General features: G+C 38.0%; 2 protein-coding genes across 4 annotated transcripts in view; one reads left to right on the forward strand and one right to left on the reverse strand.

The window, feature by feature from the left end:
• The window catches only part of PIGF (phosphatidylinositol glycan anchor biosynthesis class F), a 79,407-nt gene extending 64,967 nt beyond the window's left edge, over positions 1–14,440 (forward strand). For 2 of the 3 annotated variants that reach the window (XM_015557877.1, XM_006778634.2), the window contains 2 exons: positions 5,034–5,142; positions 14,127–14,432. In XM_015557877.1, coding sequence (XP_015413363.1) covers positions 5,034–5,142; positions 14,127–14,240 — 223 coding nt within the window. In that variant the 3' untranslated portion in view covers positions 14,241–14,432. Of the gene's footprint in view, positions 1–5,033; positions 5,143–14,126 lie in introns of all 3 variants that reach the window. The other variant, XM_015557876.1, reaches the window with a different exon arrangement.
• The window catches only part of RHOQ (ras homolog family member Q), a 35,537-nt gene continuing 26,728 nt past the window's right edge, over positions 11,513–20,321 (reverse strand). Inside the window, exons 3-5 of the mRNA XM_006778631.2 lie at positions 18,508–18,672; positions 18,099–18,194; positions 11,513–14,791 (exon numbers count right to left, since the gene is read on the reverse strand). Coding sequence (XP_006778694.2) covers positions 14,636–14,791; positions 18,099–18,194; positions 18,508–18,672 — 417 coding nt within the window. The 3' untranslated portion in view covers positions 11,513–14,635. The remainder of the gene's footprint in view (positions 14,792–18,098; positions 18,195–18,507; positions 18,673–20,321) is intronic.

Here is a 20,321-nt window from a genome sequence, read left to right on the forward strand (position 1 = left end):
GCTTTGGGCCCAGTGGCTCAGTCTCCCTAATTACCTGAGGTGGACACTCTTGGTGCACCCCTTTGTGGCTTTGTGCACAGTCTTGTAGTTAAGCCTTGATTGTTGTTGGTAACACTGATAGGAATTGACCTCCAGGTCAATTGGCTGTGAGGACCAGTTGTGTCTACAATGGGAGAACTTATGTGCTGAAGACACCCTTATGGGGCAGGACTTGCTTCAGTGGGGCTTTGGCGCTCACTGAGTCTGCCCCCTGAGTGTGTCTCTTATGGATGTGAAGAGTTGTAATCTGGATGGTCTCACTCTGACCACTGGGTAGACTGGCTCTTGGATCTCCAAGGGGGTGCAAAGCCACCAATGCCTGATGCCACCCAGCAGGAGCTACAGAAAGATCTGCAGATTCCTCCTCTTTGTTTGGGGTTTGGAGGTGCCCAGATGGGGCGCAGCTGTGAAGTAATGCAGGCTGCTGACAAGCCTTAGGCCTTTTGGATGATCTGGGTTTCTCTGACCCAACTGCAGTTTGACAAGTTTTTAGGCGGAGAAAGGCCAGGCCATTAGTATACAAAAGCCTCTGCACACAGCTTGAGTGGGGCTGTAAATTGGGTGGGACGTGGTCTCAGGGAGTCACGGGGCGGTGCAAATAGCAATGGTTACCTGCCATCAGCCCTCCCTCGATAGGTCCCTGGGTCTCTATGTCCCTCGGCCTCGTGTAGGAACAATGAACGCTGCAAGCACCTCTGCCAGAAAGCTGCCCTCACGTTCTGGCTCAATGCCAGACAGTACAGTTTCTTTCCATATGATTCTGGGCCCCCAGATTCTCACCAGAACTGGATTTCAGAGCAGTCGGGAGCTTGTATCTCCCTCCCAGTTGAAAAAAACAACAGTGTACCCAGCTGCCAGACCCTTTTGCGCGCACCTCTGTACCTCCACACCTCTGCACCTCCTATCGGACTCAATGCGCTTTTCTCTTTCCTTCTAGTTGTAGAATTTACACTCAGCCAGCCTTCCCATGGTTCTGGATGCTATTTGTTTTGTCTTTTAGTTGTAGTTTTAATGTGGTTGTACACGGCAGCAAGTTCAGGTATTTACTTATGCTGCCATCTTGGTTGTCCACCATTATCACATTTTTATGATTATAAATGATACTGTTATGAACATCTTTGTACTATTTAATTTTGAATACTTGTGCAAGGGTTTCTGTAGACTAAATTTCTGGACTAGAATTCCTCGATCAAAAGAACTTGATAGAGCCCGACTGGCATAGCTTAGTGGTTGAGCATCGATCTATGAACCAGGAGGTCACGGTTCGATTCCTGGTCAGGGCACATGCCCGGGTTGTGGGCTGGATTCCCGGTGTGGGGCATGTAGGAGGTGGCCAAACGTTGATTCCCTCTCATCATTGATGTTTCTATCTCCCCCTTTCCCTTCCTCTCTCTGAAATAAGTAAAAATATTTTTTTAAAAAAGGAGATATTGATAGACACTGCCAAATTAACACATTGTTTGCAGGTAGTTTTTATCGCGCGCTAACAGGTGGCGCGGGCCATTTTTGCTAATTTTTTGCGCAAATGGCAACGTTCAGTAAAATTACGATAACTTTAGTTTACGTATTTATACATTATCCGCATTCTACCGCTAGTCTATAAAAAACGTATTAATACGTGTCCCGCGCTCTACTACACTGGTAGAATGTATAAATACGTAAAACGTGTAAACACGTTTCCCGCATACAATGTGTTAAAGTTCTGATGTGAAGAATAGGTATATACCTATTTATCCTATATGATAAAAGCCTAATATGCTAAGTGTTTGGTTGTCTGGTCGTCCGTTCAACCAGTCAAAGTGTAATATGCTAATGATAGGCTAAGGCCACTCAGCCGCTCATTATAATGTGCACTGACCACTAGGGGGCAGACAGTCGACCAGTCGCAATGATGTGCACTGACCACCAGGAGGCAGATGCTCTGACCAGTAGGTTAGCTTGCTGCTGGGGATCAGGACTGAATGAGAAGGACTGACATGCCCTGGAGCCCTCCTGCAGTTCTTCCCTGATTCCCTTCCCGGCCCCGATTGTGCACCGGTGGGGGTGGGGGTCCCTCGGCCTGGCCTGTGCTCTCTCGCAATCCTGGCCTCCTCGGGGAATGTTGGAGAGCCGGTTTCAGCCCGATCCTGCAGGCCAGGCCAAGGGACCTCACTGGTGCATGAATTCGTGCACTGGGCCTCTAGTGTGTGTGTGTGTGTGTGTGTGTGTGTGTGTGTGTGTGTGTGTGTGTGTGTGTGTGTGTGTATCCAAGTATGGGCATTTTCTAGATGAAGGTATTGGAGAGTATACACATACATACTTACACACATATAAGAATAATGGTTTCACTGAATCGCCATTAAGACTGTTTACTTTTCTTTTTAACCCTCACCCAAGGATATATTTATTGAGTTTAGATTGGGGAAGGGGAGGAGACAGAGAGAGAGAAATATCGATTCATTGCCTCCCATATGCACCCTGACTGGGGATTAAACCTGCAGCCTAGGTATGTGCCCTGACAGGGAATTGAACCCATGACCTTTTGGTGTATGAGATGATGCTCCAACCAACTGAGCCGCTGGCCAGGGCAGGGCTATTTACTCTATCAATCTACTGGGCCTGCTGCATAGTGGGCTCTGCCAAGGGAGCAGACTGTGCTACAGTAGCTCCATTGGGTTTCTAATGGGATGTATAAGCCCCAGTCAAAAAATTTTATAAATTTGACTATGGAATCATCATTTATTAAATTTCAGCTGAATATTACTGATTAAACTGTAGATAGCATGTCCCTGCCTCCATTCTCTCCTCCATGTTACAGAAAACTGGATAGAAAATAACATAAAATCCTCAGAATTGCAGCTTCCAGACAGGAAAAATTGGTACCAGTTAAGATGGGATAACAGCTTCAAAGATAACTCACTCATTGTATCTGAGCAAATAGGTGGTGTGGTAGCCTGCCCATGTGAAGTGTGAGCAAGATGAAAAGAATGGCATGGCAACCCTAAAAACACACTATAGAAAAAGAAGAAAAGGGCATGCAGAAGACAAAGAATCCAGCTTAGAAGAAAATACTACACACAAAGCAAAAACAAACAAAAAAACTACATAGTTTACCATAGAAAAATGTTATTAAGGATATGAATTTAATTAAATAAGAGCTCAAAGATGAGATAACGAAACAAAATGAGGTGGAGATTCCAAATTAATGAAATAAATTGAGAATCCAAACCACACTATTATAAAACATAAGTTAGAAACATAGACAAATTAGAAAATCGAGTTCCAGCATGGAGAAAAGATTTGAGCTAATCAAAATAAATGAGAGGTGGAGAGAGGGTTTGGAAGAACAAAGCAGTTCAAGAAGAAATAATAAATATAGGGAGCAGACAAAGGAAATAAACAAGATGAGTTAGTACACCTAAAATGTAAAACAAAAAATAACTCAAAGAAAAGGTAGAAACAGTTTTCCCAAATGAAGGAATTACTCAGTTTGTATATTAAGAGGCTCACTATATCCTATATAATAAAAGCCTAATATACTAAGTGTCTGGTCATCTTGTTGGCCCTTCAACTAATCAAAGTGTAATATGCTAATGATATGCTAAGGCTGCTCAACCACTTGCTATGGTGCGCACTGACCACTGGGGGCAGACGCTCAACGCAGGAGCTGTCCCCTGGTGGTCAGTGTGCTCCTACAGGGGGAGCACTGCTCAGCCAGAAGCCGGGCTCATGGCTGGTAAGCGCAGCGGCTTCTGCCTCCGCGGCAGCACTAAGGGTGTCTGTCCCATGGAGCGGGCCCAAGCTCTGTTAGTTGGACACCCCCTGAGGGCTCCTGGACTGCGAGAGGGCGCAGGCCAGGCTGAGGGACCCCCTCCCCCCGAGTGCACTAATTTCGTGCACCGGGCCTCTAGTAAAGAAAATAATTGAATGAATTGGGGTTACAGAATAGAATATATTTATTCATTAATATATTTATAGAAGGTTAATATAAGCAATAGGAGTTATACAGTGGGATCTGGGCCGAAAAAAAATAATCTTTAAGTAAAAGAAAATTTCAAGACCTGAGATTGTGGATTAAGAAGGCCCATGTAGCCCTAGCCGGTATGGCTCAGTGGATAAACCGTCAGCCTGCGGACTGAAGGGTCTCAGGTTCAATTCCAGTTAAGGGCACATGCTCGGGTTGTGGGCTCGATCCCCAGTAGGGGGCGTGCAGGAGGCAGCCAATCAGTGATTCTCTCTCATCATTGATGTTTCTCTCTCCCTTTCCCTTCCTCTCTGAAATCAATAAAAAAAATTTTTAAATAAAGGCCCATGTATTTCCAGCATAATGTATGAGAAGACAGCCACTTCAAGACACATTATTGTGAAATTTTAGATAACCAGTAATAGATGATTCTAAGGGGTTCCAGAGGAGGGTGGTGAGGAAAACAAGTTCCCCAGAGAAGTCTAGGAACCAGAATGACTCCGAACCTCTCAGGTGGGAATCAAAACAATGGAGCAATGCCTTCAAAATCCTGAGGCAAATGATTTCCAACAATTATAGTCATCATTTTAAAACATCTCTAAAATCTATTTTCCATGTACACTTTCTCAGGAATCTATTGAAGGAGATACTTTAAAAAAAAAGGGAAAATAGGAGGAGGAAGTCTTGGAATCTAGAAAACAGGAGACTCAAAATCACTGAGAAGCAAAGAGAATTTACAAGGTGATGGTGTAGCAGTTGCTTCTGGGGAAAGGAACCAGTAGTGATAAGGGTAGGAGGAAGACTTAGATTTCACTGCAAATGCACTCTCATTTTGTCTGACTTATACTGTGTGCATGTGTTAGCTTTTCAACTGAAAAATGCTTTCTTCTTGCCCATTGTTAATAGTTCATGGTAAATATATGTCAATTTGAGGTGCCTATTTTAAATGAACAGAGTATGTATGCATAGTGTTAACTTGTGCTTCTGTTTGTTAGATTCTGCAGCAGCTAAGATATATACCACCAACAATTTACATGCTTGTGTTTTACAGAGTTACATCCGTTTGGGAGAATAGTCTCCAGATCACCACAATTTCTAGTTTTCTAGGAACATGGCTTGGAGCCTTTCCTATTCCACTCGATTGGGAAAGGCCATGGCAGGTTGGTTTTAGCTATTTAAAGCTACAAGATAAATGTTTTTACAATCATAAAACTGATGACGCTAATATAGATTTTATTTATTTATTTATTTATTTATTTATTTATTTATATAAATTGTTTTGTTCAATAAAGTAGCAATGATGGTTCTATCTTCCAGGATGGTTTTGCTTTTTTTCTACATATATAGGTGAATAAACAGGCTTAGTTTAAAAAAAAAAAGCTAGAAGTTGCAGGAATTCCCTATTTTTAACTTTAATATTCATTGCCTTTGTGGCCTTAGAGTCATACTTTTGTTAATGTGATTGATGGCCAAATTATGTTGATCTTGAAATATTTTTTAAAAGCATGTAGCAAAGTGGGTTTTTAAAAGGGGAACATGATATAGATGGAAGCTCATTAACATCAGGTTTTCGGTTTCCTATCCCAATAGGATTTGGCTAAATAAGCTCGGTAAAGCACTATGAGATAAGTGTTCTTTTTATCCCCGTTTTACAGATGAAGAAACTGGTTCCAAGAAGATATGTAATATTTTAAAGTTCACTGAGCTAGTAATGCATATGTCATTATTTAATTTTTAATGGCTTAGTAGTTTGCCATTACAGAGTTATTCTAAAATTTATTTAACAAACTCACTTTTGATCATTTAGGCATTGCCAATATTTTACTATTATAAACAGTGTTATCATAAACATCTTTGACACTGTATCTTCACAGATTTTCCCCATTATATCCTTAAGATAATTTTCCCTAAATGGAATTGTGCTTTTAAAAATAGATTTTTCTTTTTCCAACATGAAGAAAGTTTTTTTTCTGATTACAGAGACTGTATATACACTGTATTTAGAAAACTTAAGCAATATTAATAGTTACAAAGAAAGTAAAAATTACTCACTTAGATGCCTTTAAACTTTGGACTTCAATACTACTATCTCCAAAATGGAATTAAACCAGATAATCAAATCTCTTCTGAGCATACTTATTTCTTAAAAAGAAAAATTGACTGAGATTGTCTTTAAAACAATTTAAAGTTATTTTAAAAATATTTGTAGTTATTCCCATCAGATACCAGATAAACGAAGCATTGTTATATTTTAAAATCCTTTTTGTTTTCTCTGGTCTTATTAGGTTAAAAATTTAATATTTGGGAAACATATTTATTTTCCACAATCACAGATGCCACAGATAATTTTTTCATAAATTGAAGCTAGGGATCATAAGGATTATAACCTAGTGAATTACTACGAATAATGCTAGAGTGAGAGATGAAATTAAAATTATGGATTTAATTGTTGAAGAGTAGCCTGTTTTTAGGTTACTTGGTATTTCTGTTATCAAAGGTATTAAGCAGTGTTTTGGTAGATCAAAATAAAATATTAATTTATATGAATATGCCACATTCCAAACATGGATAAAAAAACTATTAATACTTAACTGACTTAAAACGGTTTTGTTTGTTTTTTAATCCTCACCCAAGGATATTTTTCCTTTGATTTTTAGACAGAGTGGAAGAGAGAGGGATAGAGAGAAACATCGATGTGAGAGAAACACAAGGATTGGTTGCCTCCTGCACACGCCCTGAACAGGGCCTGGGCTGGGAGGAGCCTGTAACGGAGGTACGTGCCCTTGACTGGAATTGAACCTGGGACCCCTCGGTCTGCAGGCTGACACTCTATCTACTGAGCCAAACCGGCCAGGGCCAGAAAATGGTTTTGGATTTAAAAGGTGGGTTCATTGTAAGGCAGTCCTGTTGACAATGGTCTGCTCGCAGGACTTTCAATGTGAGAGAGAATAGTGCTTTCCAAATTAACTCATTTGCATGATCTTAGCAAGAACCATTCAGCATTACTTTGACAAAAAGTTCCAGACTGGAGACTACACATCTCACCACAGACAGCTGTTCCCAGGTATGTACTGTTAGGCATAGGAGAGTGGTAGAGTATACACGGATCAGTGCAGATTTACAACTAAAGAAATATGTCCACATGGGTAGATCATCTGTATGTACTTCTATCAGACAATAGCATTTGCTTTAGGAACATCTGGAAAAACATCACAATCAAATTCAGAGGAAAATATGGTCATTTAAAACCAGTAGAAGTGTTAGCAGGCTTTGAAAGATGAATTGTCATGCAAATGCAAATTTGTGAAAAGCACAATAAATAAAAACATTAAAAAATAGCCTGCGAGGAATTATAACTGGCTGCCTGGGTTTAACCTTCCTTTTTTATCTGAAAGAGCCAGTAATCCTAATGGTTGTTGCTTTGTTCTAAGTGTTCTAGGTCCTCTGATCTGCAGATAGGGTGGTTTCCCCATGATATCTGTGATGACATATAGCTCTCCAAAAATTATATATTGCAACACGTATTTTTAAAAATTTACTTAAAAATATTCTGAATGAAATAGTCTTAGTTTGTACCTTAACAGCTTGGTTTACAGTAGAGGCTCAATAAACAGTTATGAATGAATGGAGTCATTCATATGAGACTTAAGAATGACAGATGTCTCCTAGTGGTTGGTGTAGAACCAATTTCTGTACTTACACTTCCTAAACTTATAAAAATGACAAGTAGGAGCAGGAATCCCCCCTTTTTTAAGGGAAGGGTGCATCTATAATAATCTATAATAATAAAAGGATAACATGCTAATTAAACTGAATGTCAAGGACATCATTTCATACGTCCTGGATGAAGCCAAGGCCAGAGGGAAGCCAGCCCAGGTCCCGGGTGCCAGAGGGAAGCCAGGGCCGGCAGCCGGGGGGAGGAAGGCCTACTCTTGCACGAATTTTGTGCATCGGGCCTCTAGTATAGTAATACAGTGAATGAAGTGTGTATTCTCTTGTAAACTTCATACTCTCCAGACATTTCATGTAAAGAATAGCATGTATTAAAAATTACAGCATTGTGAAGGCAAGGGAATAAATAGTTCCTACAGCAGGGTATTAACACTGCTCATGAACAAATTTATTTGTTCTAAACTGCTGGTTCTAATTATTACCTAGCAGTGTCTGTTACCTAAGAAATACTTACATTATTTATCACATAAGTTTAATTTTTTCAAGTTAGGACATGTGATATACAAAATTATACCAATGCATGGTACTTTACAACTTTCATGACAGTTTTAAAATACTATTTTAAGTACGATAGCTCCATGCTTTAAGTACAAGAGGTGCTGTTATTCCTGCATTGCACATTGAGAAACTGAGGCTCAGGTGTTCAGTGACCTGGCCGGGGTTATACGGACAGTAAGTGGCTGACTTGGCACTGCAGACTCAGATCTTTCTCAGCCCACTGTCCCAGGCTCCTTCCCAGAAAAGCAAACTAAAACTCTCAAGTAAAATATGAAGTATTTTTTAAAGTAGCCTAATAATTATTTCAAAACTTTCTGTTGAGTATGTATAACTAGTTTCAACAAAAATCATAATTATATAATCATAATTACCTAATAAATACCTGATCATCACTTTAGGAAATCTGCAGCTTATACCCTGCCAGTCAGTGACATGTCAAACTAGCTGTTCCATAGAGTATCAGAAAGTGTGGGTATCACTTTAATGACATTACAAGGTAAACATCTATTTGTACTTTATACTAAATGGACCTATATAATACTGTGCATTTTATAATTAAGTAAAATGTATTAAAATTGTTGACTCTCAAATCACAGAACAACAAACAAATGCCATCTATAGCACTGGAAATAATCCTTAAAATGAGGAATCCAAAAATGTAAAGGGTCGTCATATTTCTTTGGCCACTAGAACAGTTAGTAAAAATACTTGTTAGAGTGATGGGGTTCTTAACCAGGAGTCCACAGATGGGCTTCAGAGGCCTGTGAACCCCTGAATTATAGGCACTTTGTATATATATGATATATCTGGACAGTGTTTGACAAGGAAGCATGAATTCTGTTAGGTGTCATTTTTAAAATTTATTTTTAAAGTACTTAAAATTTGGGCAGGACCTTGTTTTTTTAAATAGGAGCAGCTTTAGAAATCTCAGCTGTAAAGATTTGTGGAATGATGACTTTCTGTATTGTAAAAACTTATACAGGATGGGGCAAAAGTAGGTTTACAGTTGTGAGTTCATGAAAGTTTATTCTTATTTGTTCATTATTGTATTATTTTCCATACAAACAACTGTAAACCTACTTTTTCCCCATGCTGTATGTACCCATTAGGAATATGAACTAAAAGATTATCATCAAGTATAGCTCACATGTATTAGTCACTTGTACTGTGTGACAAGTACTGTTATAGGTGTGGTTGTAAATTCCACATAGTGCATTCTCTCATGTAGTCATTACAGCAACTCCAGGAGGTGAGTTTTGTGATGATCCTCATTTTGCAGATGAGAAACCAAGGCACATAACGATTAGGTGACTTGCCCAGAGTCACTTATTTAACAAATGGCAGAGTTGAGACTCATCCAGTCTAATGTAAAAACCAGTGTTCTTAATCCCTATTCTGTACTACTCAGAACATGCTTTGAAAAATATCAGATAAGCCCCGGTGGTGTGGCTCAGTTTCACTGGGGTGTCATCCTGGACACTGAAATGGTTGTGGGTTCGATTTCCAGGCAGGGCACATACTCAGGTTGCAGGTTCAATTCCTGGTCGGGACGAGTATGGGAGGCAACTGATCAGTGTCTCTCTCATATGTTTCTCTCTCTCCCCCTTCCTCTCTCTAAAAGAAAAAAATCAACTAAAAAAATCAAAGACTACATAGATATATTAGAACATTTCGCTTTCCTAAAATGAGCAGAGTTCTACAGCAATGCCTGATCAGAGAGAGCAGTGTGGTCTTCAGGTGGGAATAAGCTTGTGTAATTTTGAAGCGCCTTTCAACCAGAAATATATCAGTTTGTTTAACAGAGAAAACACAAAATTATAACTGTTATTTATTAATAATTTTTTATCTTAGAAGGATGAAATTGTTTTATTTCTGAGAAATTTCCAGATGCCATGTACCCAGAACCTATACTATTAGGCCATTGTTAAAGCTGATTATTTTAAGAGAACACTGACCTTTTCTAAGTGGTGAAAAACATGAATTATTTGGTATAAATGATAATAGTACACTAAGTAAGATACTTTCTTCACATGATGTAACTGTTCATTTTTTAAAATTTTTTTTGCTAGTTTTTCCTTTATTTTTATTTTTTTCATCACCATTTATCCCCCTTATACTCTTTCTCACCTCTATCCACCCCACTCCCTCCCCTGTAACGTTAATTTTAATAATTTTACCTACGTACATTGTATTATCTTTGTTATGCAACAGGGTTGTTTTTTTCTCTATTTTATGATTTAAAATTTTTTTAAACTTATAAAAATTGGATAAAAAGATGGCGGTCATTTTGGTGGCAAAGACTTGTGAATGACTTCCTTTACATGGATGTCTTTGAGTTTTCAATTTTCCTTAAACAAAACAAGATAATTACTTATACATAGCCATCTCAGATTACTACAATTTGGAGAAATATTTGTAGCAATGCAGTGAATCGTCTGTTCAGTAGATGATACCATGTGTTGTTTTGGGTACTTTTAGGCATGAAGAATGTTAAATAGAAACATCTTTATATGTGCGACAAGCAAATAGTTTTTAAATACAAACTTCAAGATCTAGTTATGAAATACATGATTAAGATAGGATTATTTGACAGGTTAATATGAATTCTGTTGCCATAGTATAGGTTTAAATTTTTTAAAACAATTGTAAAAATGTTAAGAAATTGCTCGAGAAAAAACATTATTAGTGGGCAACCTCTCCCAACTCCCTTCAACTACTCCGTTTGCTATTCCCTATCTTGGTCTACAAAAATCAGGGAAGTTACCCTTGTATAAAGAAATTCTCTTTAAAAAGTGACCATGTTACAATTAAGGATCACTCAAGAAAGTCTGATCCATCACTAGGAAACAATCTCACAGTCCAATATTTTAATTTGCTGAAGGCATGGATTTCTTGAGACATTTAATAAATGTTCAAGAAGCTTTACTTCCTCATTAGACAAAACTTTTTAAACGATATTTATTTCATTTCTGGCATTCCACCGGAGGTGATGTACAGCAACTGCTTAAAGAATGTGTGTGTGAATGTCTGTATGTGTTTAGAAACAAAGAGCCACACTGAAATTACGAAGTGATTAAAATAGAATTTAGTAACCCAAATTGGAATTTGGCTGGAATTCCCAAGGGGTTATATTTCTCCCTATTCTTGGACAGCATGCTTTTTAACAAAGTGCAGATGCTTACACTTGGCCAATGATGAATAGACTCACAGCATGAGAAACAGAGGAAAGAGTATTATCCCAAATGTTTACACAGGGTGTTAAATTAAACTACTAAGGTAAGAAGTTCAATGCTTTACATATTTAGTAAACTATGCATGTTATTTTATTTGCAACCCCATGTGTTAAGATGGGACACTGTTAAATTAACAATCACTTAAACAGCAACAACCAACAAAGCAGTATTTAATTTGGTACTTAAAATTAATAATTAAAAATCAAATGGAAGCAATGTCTAAAGTAACTAAGATAATTCACAATAAAAACCATAATTCAGGCTCTGCTTCTGGAAATATGATCATTCGAAATCGGCTAACCTAAAATGTACCCTTAGAGATAGAATGAGGGTTAAGTTAGCAAAGTGTTAAATAACATTTCAGGGAGCCACTAAAATTACTTTTAAGAACTTCAGAACTGATTATATATAAAAAATATTAACTAAGTTTAAGTTCATTCATAGGTGACCTTATTTGAAGCAGTGTATTTGCACTCACTAGTAAAATTCAAGTCACTAAGGTATTTTTGAAGTATTTTATTTCCCAGATATTTCATTTCTTTGAATTAGTTGTTCAGTGACTAGTCTGAATTTCTATGAAGACCTAATGAAGATGTGTTTCTGGAAAGAAGGCAATTTTCTACAATCTGAAAACAAATGACTAGAAAACAAATCTTTGGTTTTTAGGTAAAGTGGCAGGGAGGACTTTGCAAAAAGAAATACTCAAGAACCAAAGCAATGAAAAGGCTCTTAGTAAGCAATGGGAAACTCCAAACCCCATCAAGGTCAGTAGAGTACCTAAGGCACCTCAGGTCTGGATGATACAATCATCTTTGCTTAAAGTTCTAGTAATCTATGCACAGGATTGTACCATCTTAAGAATGTGAAGCTGAAAATAAAAATGTGAAGCTGAAAAGGTAATGGCCAACCATTGTTAATTGTGAAGAAGAGAATCGTAAGAGTTGATAAAAGTGAGTGATATTGGAGATCACCTGTTCTACGTCCATATTTATAGATGAGGAAACTGAGGCCCATTCATGAAACAGGTGATGACAGAACTGTGTTTCCAGGTTCCTAAGTCTATTTCTCTTAGGGTAGGACAAATTCTAGATTTTAACTTTCATTGGCTAGTAAAACAAAACCAAGTGTGAGTTCAAGGATATGAGTTTGAGAAAAAGTAAATTCCTATCAAATCCCCAAAGACAGGTTGGAAATGCATAATACCTTACTGTCTTAATTCCTTTATACCATGTGTTGGACAACTTAGCTAATATACTAATTGATTTATACAATTCCTTTCAGTTCTATCTAAAACCAGCAAACCAAAAGTAAATAAGAACATTACATGAGATTCCTTTTAAGCATACATAAGGCCATGGTACTTAATATGAACTACCGCTTCATGGGAGAAAGAAGACATCCACTGTCCAGTTCTGAGAGAAAGCTCCTGACTAGTTACCCAGTAGACTCTTCAATGTGGAAGATGATGCTTATGTTTTTAAAAAATCTCTACAAAGCTCACAGACAAGCCAGTGCATCCTAGATTTGTGACTAATATGAGTATTTAAGGCTGTCATTTTCAAGTATAAAAATTTAATGTTCCATTAACCAATCTATGCAGTAGACATAGCTATAAGCTCAAGTCATGGAAATTAACAGGAGCCTACCAAAGACAAAATCATAATTTAGGCAACAGCAAGTTTAAATGTAGAAAAGGCTGGGTGGGGGCGGGGGAAATGCATGGATGAGATTATGCCTTTCTGAACTGCATTGGTTTGTTCACACTGAAACTGTCTAACTCTGTTGTCTGTTGCATGGTATGTGGAATAAGGCAGATCCACAGCAGAAACTTAAATAGGTAACAGATGGTAATAAAATGGTTCACCTCTAACACGGTTCTCTAGCCTGTTCCCCCAGAGAAAGGTTAGAAGTGGCTCAAGTCTGCCAAATAAGCTTCACAGATAACATGAAGTTTTTAAAAACAGGGCCTTTCACCTAGGGACCAACACGCACTGTTTGTAGATGGAATAAATGAACATTATTTACTTCTGGCTTGGTGTAATATTGTGAAATGTAATGTGGCTGGAACAGAATGGGTGTCTGGAAGCTGGTATTTTGTTTAACTTACACTCTGGGCATTTGACTTAAGTTGTAGTTCTGTAACTTCTACTAGGGTTCCAATATCTATTTGAAAGGTAACATCAGTTTTATAATGGAAGCAATTGCTTTGTTATAAATTGCATGTAACATGCTTATAATTCTAGGTCGTTTCTCCTTAACACAATTTAAAGTTTCATATGGTTTGGTCATCATACACACTTCTCATTTCATTTGATATACAAGCCAATTTGGAAATTCACAAACAAAATTACCAACTTGAGAGAGCTAAATTGAGTCCAAGATTATGACAAAGTCTGACCCAAAATTTTAATTTGTAAGTTTAGCATGTGTCTCATGCAGTTTGGGAGCATCAAACTAAATCTACAGTCGCCAGAAGCCTTGTTACAGTTGAATGCACATTAACTAAAACGTGTACATTTTTTAGTGTTTGTGGTAAATGCAGTTATGATCTTATTACACTTTTGGCATTCTTTAAGAAAGCACATTAAGCTTTAATATAGAAATATTTAGGTTACACTTAACTTGTGCTCAAGTAATAATAAAACATTCATTCTCTTTGATCTCATACATTCTCTCCTCAGGTGTGGCCCATCTCCTGCACGCTCGGAGCGACCTTTGGTTATGTGGCTGGCCTCATTATTTCACCGCTCTGGATATACTGGAACAGAAAGCAGCTTACATACAAGAACAATTAAGTGGAACAAAGGAAGATTTTTTGTGTGTGCAGATTCCATAAAGACTGTGTAGAAATGTATATGGTCTAAGCCAGGCAGTCCCATTTACAGCACTGTTTTTTTATGTAGTTACATGATGTGATTGTAGCTTTTTAAACTATGAAACCCCTGAGAGATTGTACCTTCTAGTTGAAATAAAGTATTTATAATAGATTGTGGCTTCAGATGCTGTTTGCTGCTTCTTGGACCTTTAAGAAACATTCTTAATGAACTTTATAGAATTCTGAGGACAGGGTTGTTTCTCATTCAAGTTTTAAACTGCTTCAGTATTTATAAGAGGTCTGGGTAGAGCTGTAGCATTTCATATGCTTTCTTAGAGAGAAATGGACAGTTTCGTTGGCCACTGAAAATGTTTCTCACGTAATCAAACAACAGTTTATACATCTTGATCCTATTCTTTTTTTTACTGTATGTTTCTTTGGAGTTAAAATGGCTATGATAGCCTCATCAAAAACAGTCTTCAATCCCTTCTGGGTTAAAGCTGAACATTCCACATAGCAGCACGCTCCTATCTGGGAGGGAGAAAAAGAAGAAACACAAATACATAAAATCTTTTTCCACAACTGGTATGACACAGACACCATTATAAGGAACATTAAAAATATAGTAGTAGCTATGCAAAAAGAATGAAACCAAAATACTCAGAGGTAGCTGTTAAGTTACTAGTACTGTATGTATCCTTCCAGACATTTTGGGAATAATTGTTTCATCAAACATTTACTGAGTACCTACCCTATGCCAAGCACTGCTTTAGGTGCTGGGGATACTGTCAATGAACTAAACAATTGAGCCAGGTCCCTGCTGTGTGATGCTTACATTTGCTTAGCTTCTGGGGGAGGGACAAAGGAGGGATGGCACATGCTCTGGAGAAAAAGATAGCAGAGTGAGGAAGATGGGGAGAGCAGAGGGCGGTGGTGGTGGTCGGAAAGCTCTACAAGGTGACATTTGAGCAGTGAGGGATAACTAGAGGAAGCATACCTAGGCAGATGGAGCCCAGGTGCAAAGGCCCCGATGGAGGCGCTTGCTTGGAGCGATCCAGGAACGCTAAAGAAGCCACAGTGGCAGGAGCGAGTGAGTGCGGGTCAGGGGAGGGTGGTGGGTGGCAAGAGATGAGGTCAGTGAGGTGGCCTTGAGGCCACTCTAAAGACTTTGGCTTCTACCTTGGGGGAAACCATTCATTCATTGAAAATGTAATGAGCACTTTTATTTGCCAAATGAGAGAATATAATAAGGAATAAAGAAGTCTCTACTGTTGAAGCTTCCATTTTAAAGGGAGAAGACCATGAACTAATAAATACAGAGGTAGAATGTCACAGGGTATTATGTGGTCTGCAGAAAAATGGAGAAGTGAGATAGGTAAGGAGTAGGGATGAAATCAAGGCAAGGTCTCATTGACAAAGTGATTGAGCAGAGATCTGAAAGGAGAAAGAATAAATAATGTTCCAGAGGGAAGAACATTCCAGGCAGAGGGAGCAGCAAAATTCCAAGCCCTGAGGCAGAAGGGAACAGCAAGGAGCTCATGTGCCTGAGTAGGCAGAGAGGTACCAGGGGCCAGTGAGGACTCTGGCCTTGACTGCGTGACTTGGGAGCCCCTGGTGGATCCTGAGCAGAGCAGTGATCTGATGGGGCTTATATTTTAACACTCGTTCGGGATATTGTGTTGAGCACAGGTTAACACAGGGCACAGAGAGAAATGGAAAGGTGAGTTAGAAACGCACAGTAATCAGGCTAGACATGGAGGGGCCCGAACCTGACTGATAGAAGAGGCGGAGCATTTGGATTCTAGATATATTATGAAGGTAGAGCATTATGTAAGAACAACAAGGTCAAGTGTGAGTTCAAGGATTTTGACCTGCGTAACTGGGAGGACAGGCTTGGAGGGTAAAATTAGGAATTGTTTTGGACATGTTAATTTTGAGATGCTTAGCCATCAAGATGGACTGGTCGGGTGAATGGCTGGATAAGCAAGTCTAGAGTTTAGGGAAGAGTTTCAGGCTGGAGATAGCAATTTGGGGGTCTTCAGTAGAAGATTGTTCAAACTACAAGACTGATAGAAGCTCACCTAAGCCTGGAGAATGAATGTGGGTATAGATATAGAAGAAAAAATGTCCAAGGAGTTGAATGCTGCTCCCTGGGCCCTCCATCATTCTGAGACAGGGAGATGAAGGGATAGAGGAAAGGCCGACAAGCGGGGAGAAAAACCAAAGAGAGAGCATTCGAGGAAGCCAAGTGAAAGTATTTCATGAAGGAATCAACTGTGCCAAATGCTGCTGAGAAGCCTAAAAATGGGATCATATTTTTTTGCAACCACTTTTTTTTCTTAAAATACATAATAAATTTGAACATCTCAATGGATATATTAGTATAAATTTTTAATAGATGCGGGTTTTTTTTTATTTTTTTGCCTTTATAAACAATGCAGCAACTTTGTAGCCATCTCTTTAAGAACATCCAAATAATTTTCTTTGGATAAATTCCAACATATGGAATTGCTTGAACAAGAGTGTGCATGACTTTAAGGCTTTTGCATATCATCAAGACTGTTTTTACTCAACGACCAACAGTACAATAGAGTGCTCATTTCCTTGCACCCGTGGAAGAGGGGTTATTGTAATTCATTTCTCAATTTTTAGGCCAACTTTATAGGTGAAAATCGAACTTACATTTGGCTACTAAGGAGTTTTAACATATTTTCTATCTTCAATGGCAATTTGCATTTTTTGGTGAATTTTCTATTGATGTTCTTAGCTTGATTTTCTATTGGGCATATAATTCTTTGTCTGATTAATTCATATGCAAGGGGTTCCTGTGTACTAAGCATATTAATTTATTTTTCTGCCATACGTGTCAAGTTTGTTATATGACTTTTAATTTTATTCCTGGCATTTGATGTATTACATTTTTATGTAGTTAAATCATCAATATTTCATTTATGACTTTGTGTCATTTAGAAATTCCTTTTCTCCCCAAGATCACAAAATGAATATATGAAATTTCTAAAGTCATTTGTTAGTGAAGCTATTTATCTTTTGCTGTAGGAAAAATTGTCCTCCCAAAACTTTTCTTGCTTTCTTTTGCCTCCTGATAGTACATTTTAAAGGAGCTTATTAGAATCTGTTTCCACCAAAGTCCTATTAAAGTCACATCGAAAAAATAGAATCCAATAATGTTTGGGCCCAATAGAGAAAAAAGTAAGCCTAGCTTTGGGATGAGGAAAAATACAAGTTAAAGGATATTATGTGCATCACAGTTAGATCTTTTTTAGAATGCTACTATTTCATATCTTTCATAAAAAGATTGGAAGAAAACTCAACTCATTTATTTCAAACCTAGCTATCATTTTTGTTTTTAACTGCAGATTAATCTGTCGCCCAATGCCACTCCACTACCTACTCCATGAGTGTTAACTGATGACAGAGCCTGATCTGGCGCAGTACCAATATTTAAGTGATTAAGAAGGGCTGAAAGATCAGCACCTTTTTATGATGCCTCTATCTACACATGACTTATTAAGAAAATATTGTTGGTGGTATAAAAGTCTGGCTCTGGAGTCAGGCCTTGACCAAAACCTAGCTCTGCCATTATTACCTGTGGGACCTTTCAAGTTACCTGACATCGCCACACCTCCGTTTTCTGTTCTATAAAATAGGGAGCTTGTCAGACCTACCTCGGAGTCAGTGCAAGGATTAAATGAGATAATGCATGGAAAGCGCTCAGCACAGTGCCTTGACATACAGTAAGTGCACAATAAATGTCAGCTTCTAGTATTACTTTAGCTGTTTTTACACTTATTTGTAAATTCTGTGAAGGTTCCATTACCTCTTTTGCTAGTTTCTGTCCTTGTTCCACACATATAGGCTTTTCTTTCATATCATTCAGTCTTGCTAAAGTTTTGGGGTCATCGCGGAGATCAATCTAATGAAGAAAGGTCAATAATATCCCATAATAATTACAAGTCTTTAAAGATGAATCAAAGCATGGAGCCCCACTTAATTCCCACATACTAGTAAAAGATTAAACAAAGGATCTTAATTTTTTAAACCAACTAAGATAATTGCTTTCTTTCAGCACTGTATTTTCAAAAAATGTGATAGATTTTCTTATAACTTACAACTGAGCTTAAACACGCATATTATTTGCTAAACCTCAGGACCATTGGTCTGAGAGCAACACCACAAGACAGACCAGAGAGAGTTTTCTGAAAAGGGTAAGATCAAAGCAGACATACCTGAGTTCCTATTAATAAGAAGGGTACATTTGGTGCGTATTCCTTAAGTTCCGGTACCCATTCCTCTTTCACATTTTGAAATGAGGCTGGATTCACCACAGAGAAGCATATAAGGAAGACATCAGTCATTGGATAAGATAAAGGCCGCAGACGATCATAGTCTTCCTAAGGAAGGAAGAAAAACCCAATTATTTCTATTTCTTTAATTTACTCTAATATGTCCATTACATTAACATGGTCAAAGACACATGTTAGGACTATTCCACAAGTGAAATGTATGGCACGCTACATAAAACAAGATAATGCCCATTTGTTTTTGTTATTTCTCCTTTTGAAGTCTGAACACCAGTGGGGTAAAAATATGACAAGATCACTGACAATTACAATGAAACTTGGAGAAAATATATTGCGATTACTAAAGCTGTCACTGGAAACATCTTTCACTGAAAAGTCTGCACGAAGAATTGATTATAGCTAGATGTAGTATAAGTGTTACCATCTATAATAACTAACATGTACTGAAAGTTTACTGTGTCAGGGACTGAGCCTAAGGGCTCCCGGACTGTGAGAGGGGCAGGCCAGGCTAAAGGACTCCCCCTCCAGTGCATGAATTTTCATGCACCGGACCTCTAGTATTCTAATAAGGGGGGAGGTGACAGCATTTAATCTCAGCATCCACCCCGCAACTCTACATTCAGAGAGAATACGTGGCATGCTCAGGGAATGGGACACTCTTGTTCAAAACCTCTCCTCGTCCATATTTAGATCTCCAATTTTCACAGAATTAGAAATGCGGATACTATCTCATAGGATTATGAGAAATAAATGAAAGAATGCAACTCAATCCCTCAGCATAGTGCCATGCACGTAAAAATCTCCAATGCTTGCACATAAATTCTTCATCCCATGGGAAACTGACTCTTCTATCCTCCATAAAGCCACACAGCATCACAGCGGTCCCACTCCAGACCTGGTTTTGCATCTCTCTCCAACCACGGAGAAGAAACTCCTTTAGTGAGAAATAAAATTTCTACACTGACATCAAAACACACAAATCAAACTGAGGTCTCTTGAGGACAGCATCATTTTCAGATTAATAAAAGAGAATATTATTACTGTACTAATTAGTCACTTGAGGACTCAGAGCCTTAAGACTATTCAAAATGTAACCATATATATATATTTCTAAGAAAAACAAATGAGATTTCTAAATGAAATTTTACTTTTCAAGCACATTTACTTCATCTGGGAAATTGGATATGCACTCTTTCTCTAGAAGGGTATTGCAAAGAATAAAAAGAAAATGAATGCACAATTCTCTGGATATGCTTAATAATATTAATGCAAATATTCTACAGAACGTAAGTATTGTATGTTTGCTTTCATAATCATAGTGAGGCCTGACTTTCCTCAATGAGAGACGTGTGGCACAAAGGAAAGAAATTAGACTAATCACTTCTAGATATCTGTTAAATTGCAGATTTTGTTAAAATGTGAAGGATTTGGGGTTATAAAAACACAAGGCAAAGACAAGTATATTTAGAACGCCTTAACAACAAATGTTACCTCTGAAGTCTGAACTACCTAAAATGAACTCTGCCTGTACTCTCCAACTAAATAATTGGCAGTTATTATAAGAATGAGAGCCTTCTGCTTCCATCTAGCCTGAGTAATTAGAAGTCTAATAATAGCATATTAAAAAAAATAAATTATCTCCTATGCATCCTGTACCCTGCATCATATAAAATGGTTTATATCCACTGTGCAGTATCTTGAGTGAACTTAACGGTGAAATTCTGGATTTGAGGATGAAT

This window comes from Myotis davidii, unplaced genomic scaffold (genome assembly GCF_000327345.1).
Source record: "Myotis davidii unplaced genomic scaffold, ASM32734v1 scaffold6, whole genome shotgun sequence".
Lineage (NCBI taxonomy): Eukaryota > Metazoa > Chordata > Mammalia > Chiroptera > Vespertilionidae > Myotis > Myotis davidii.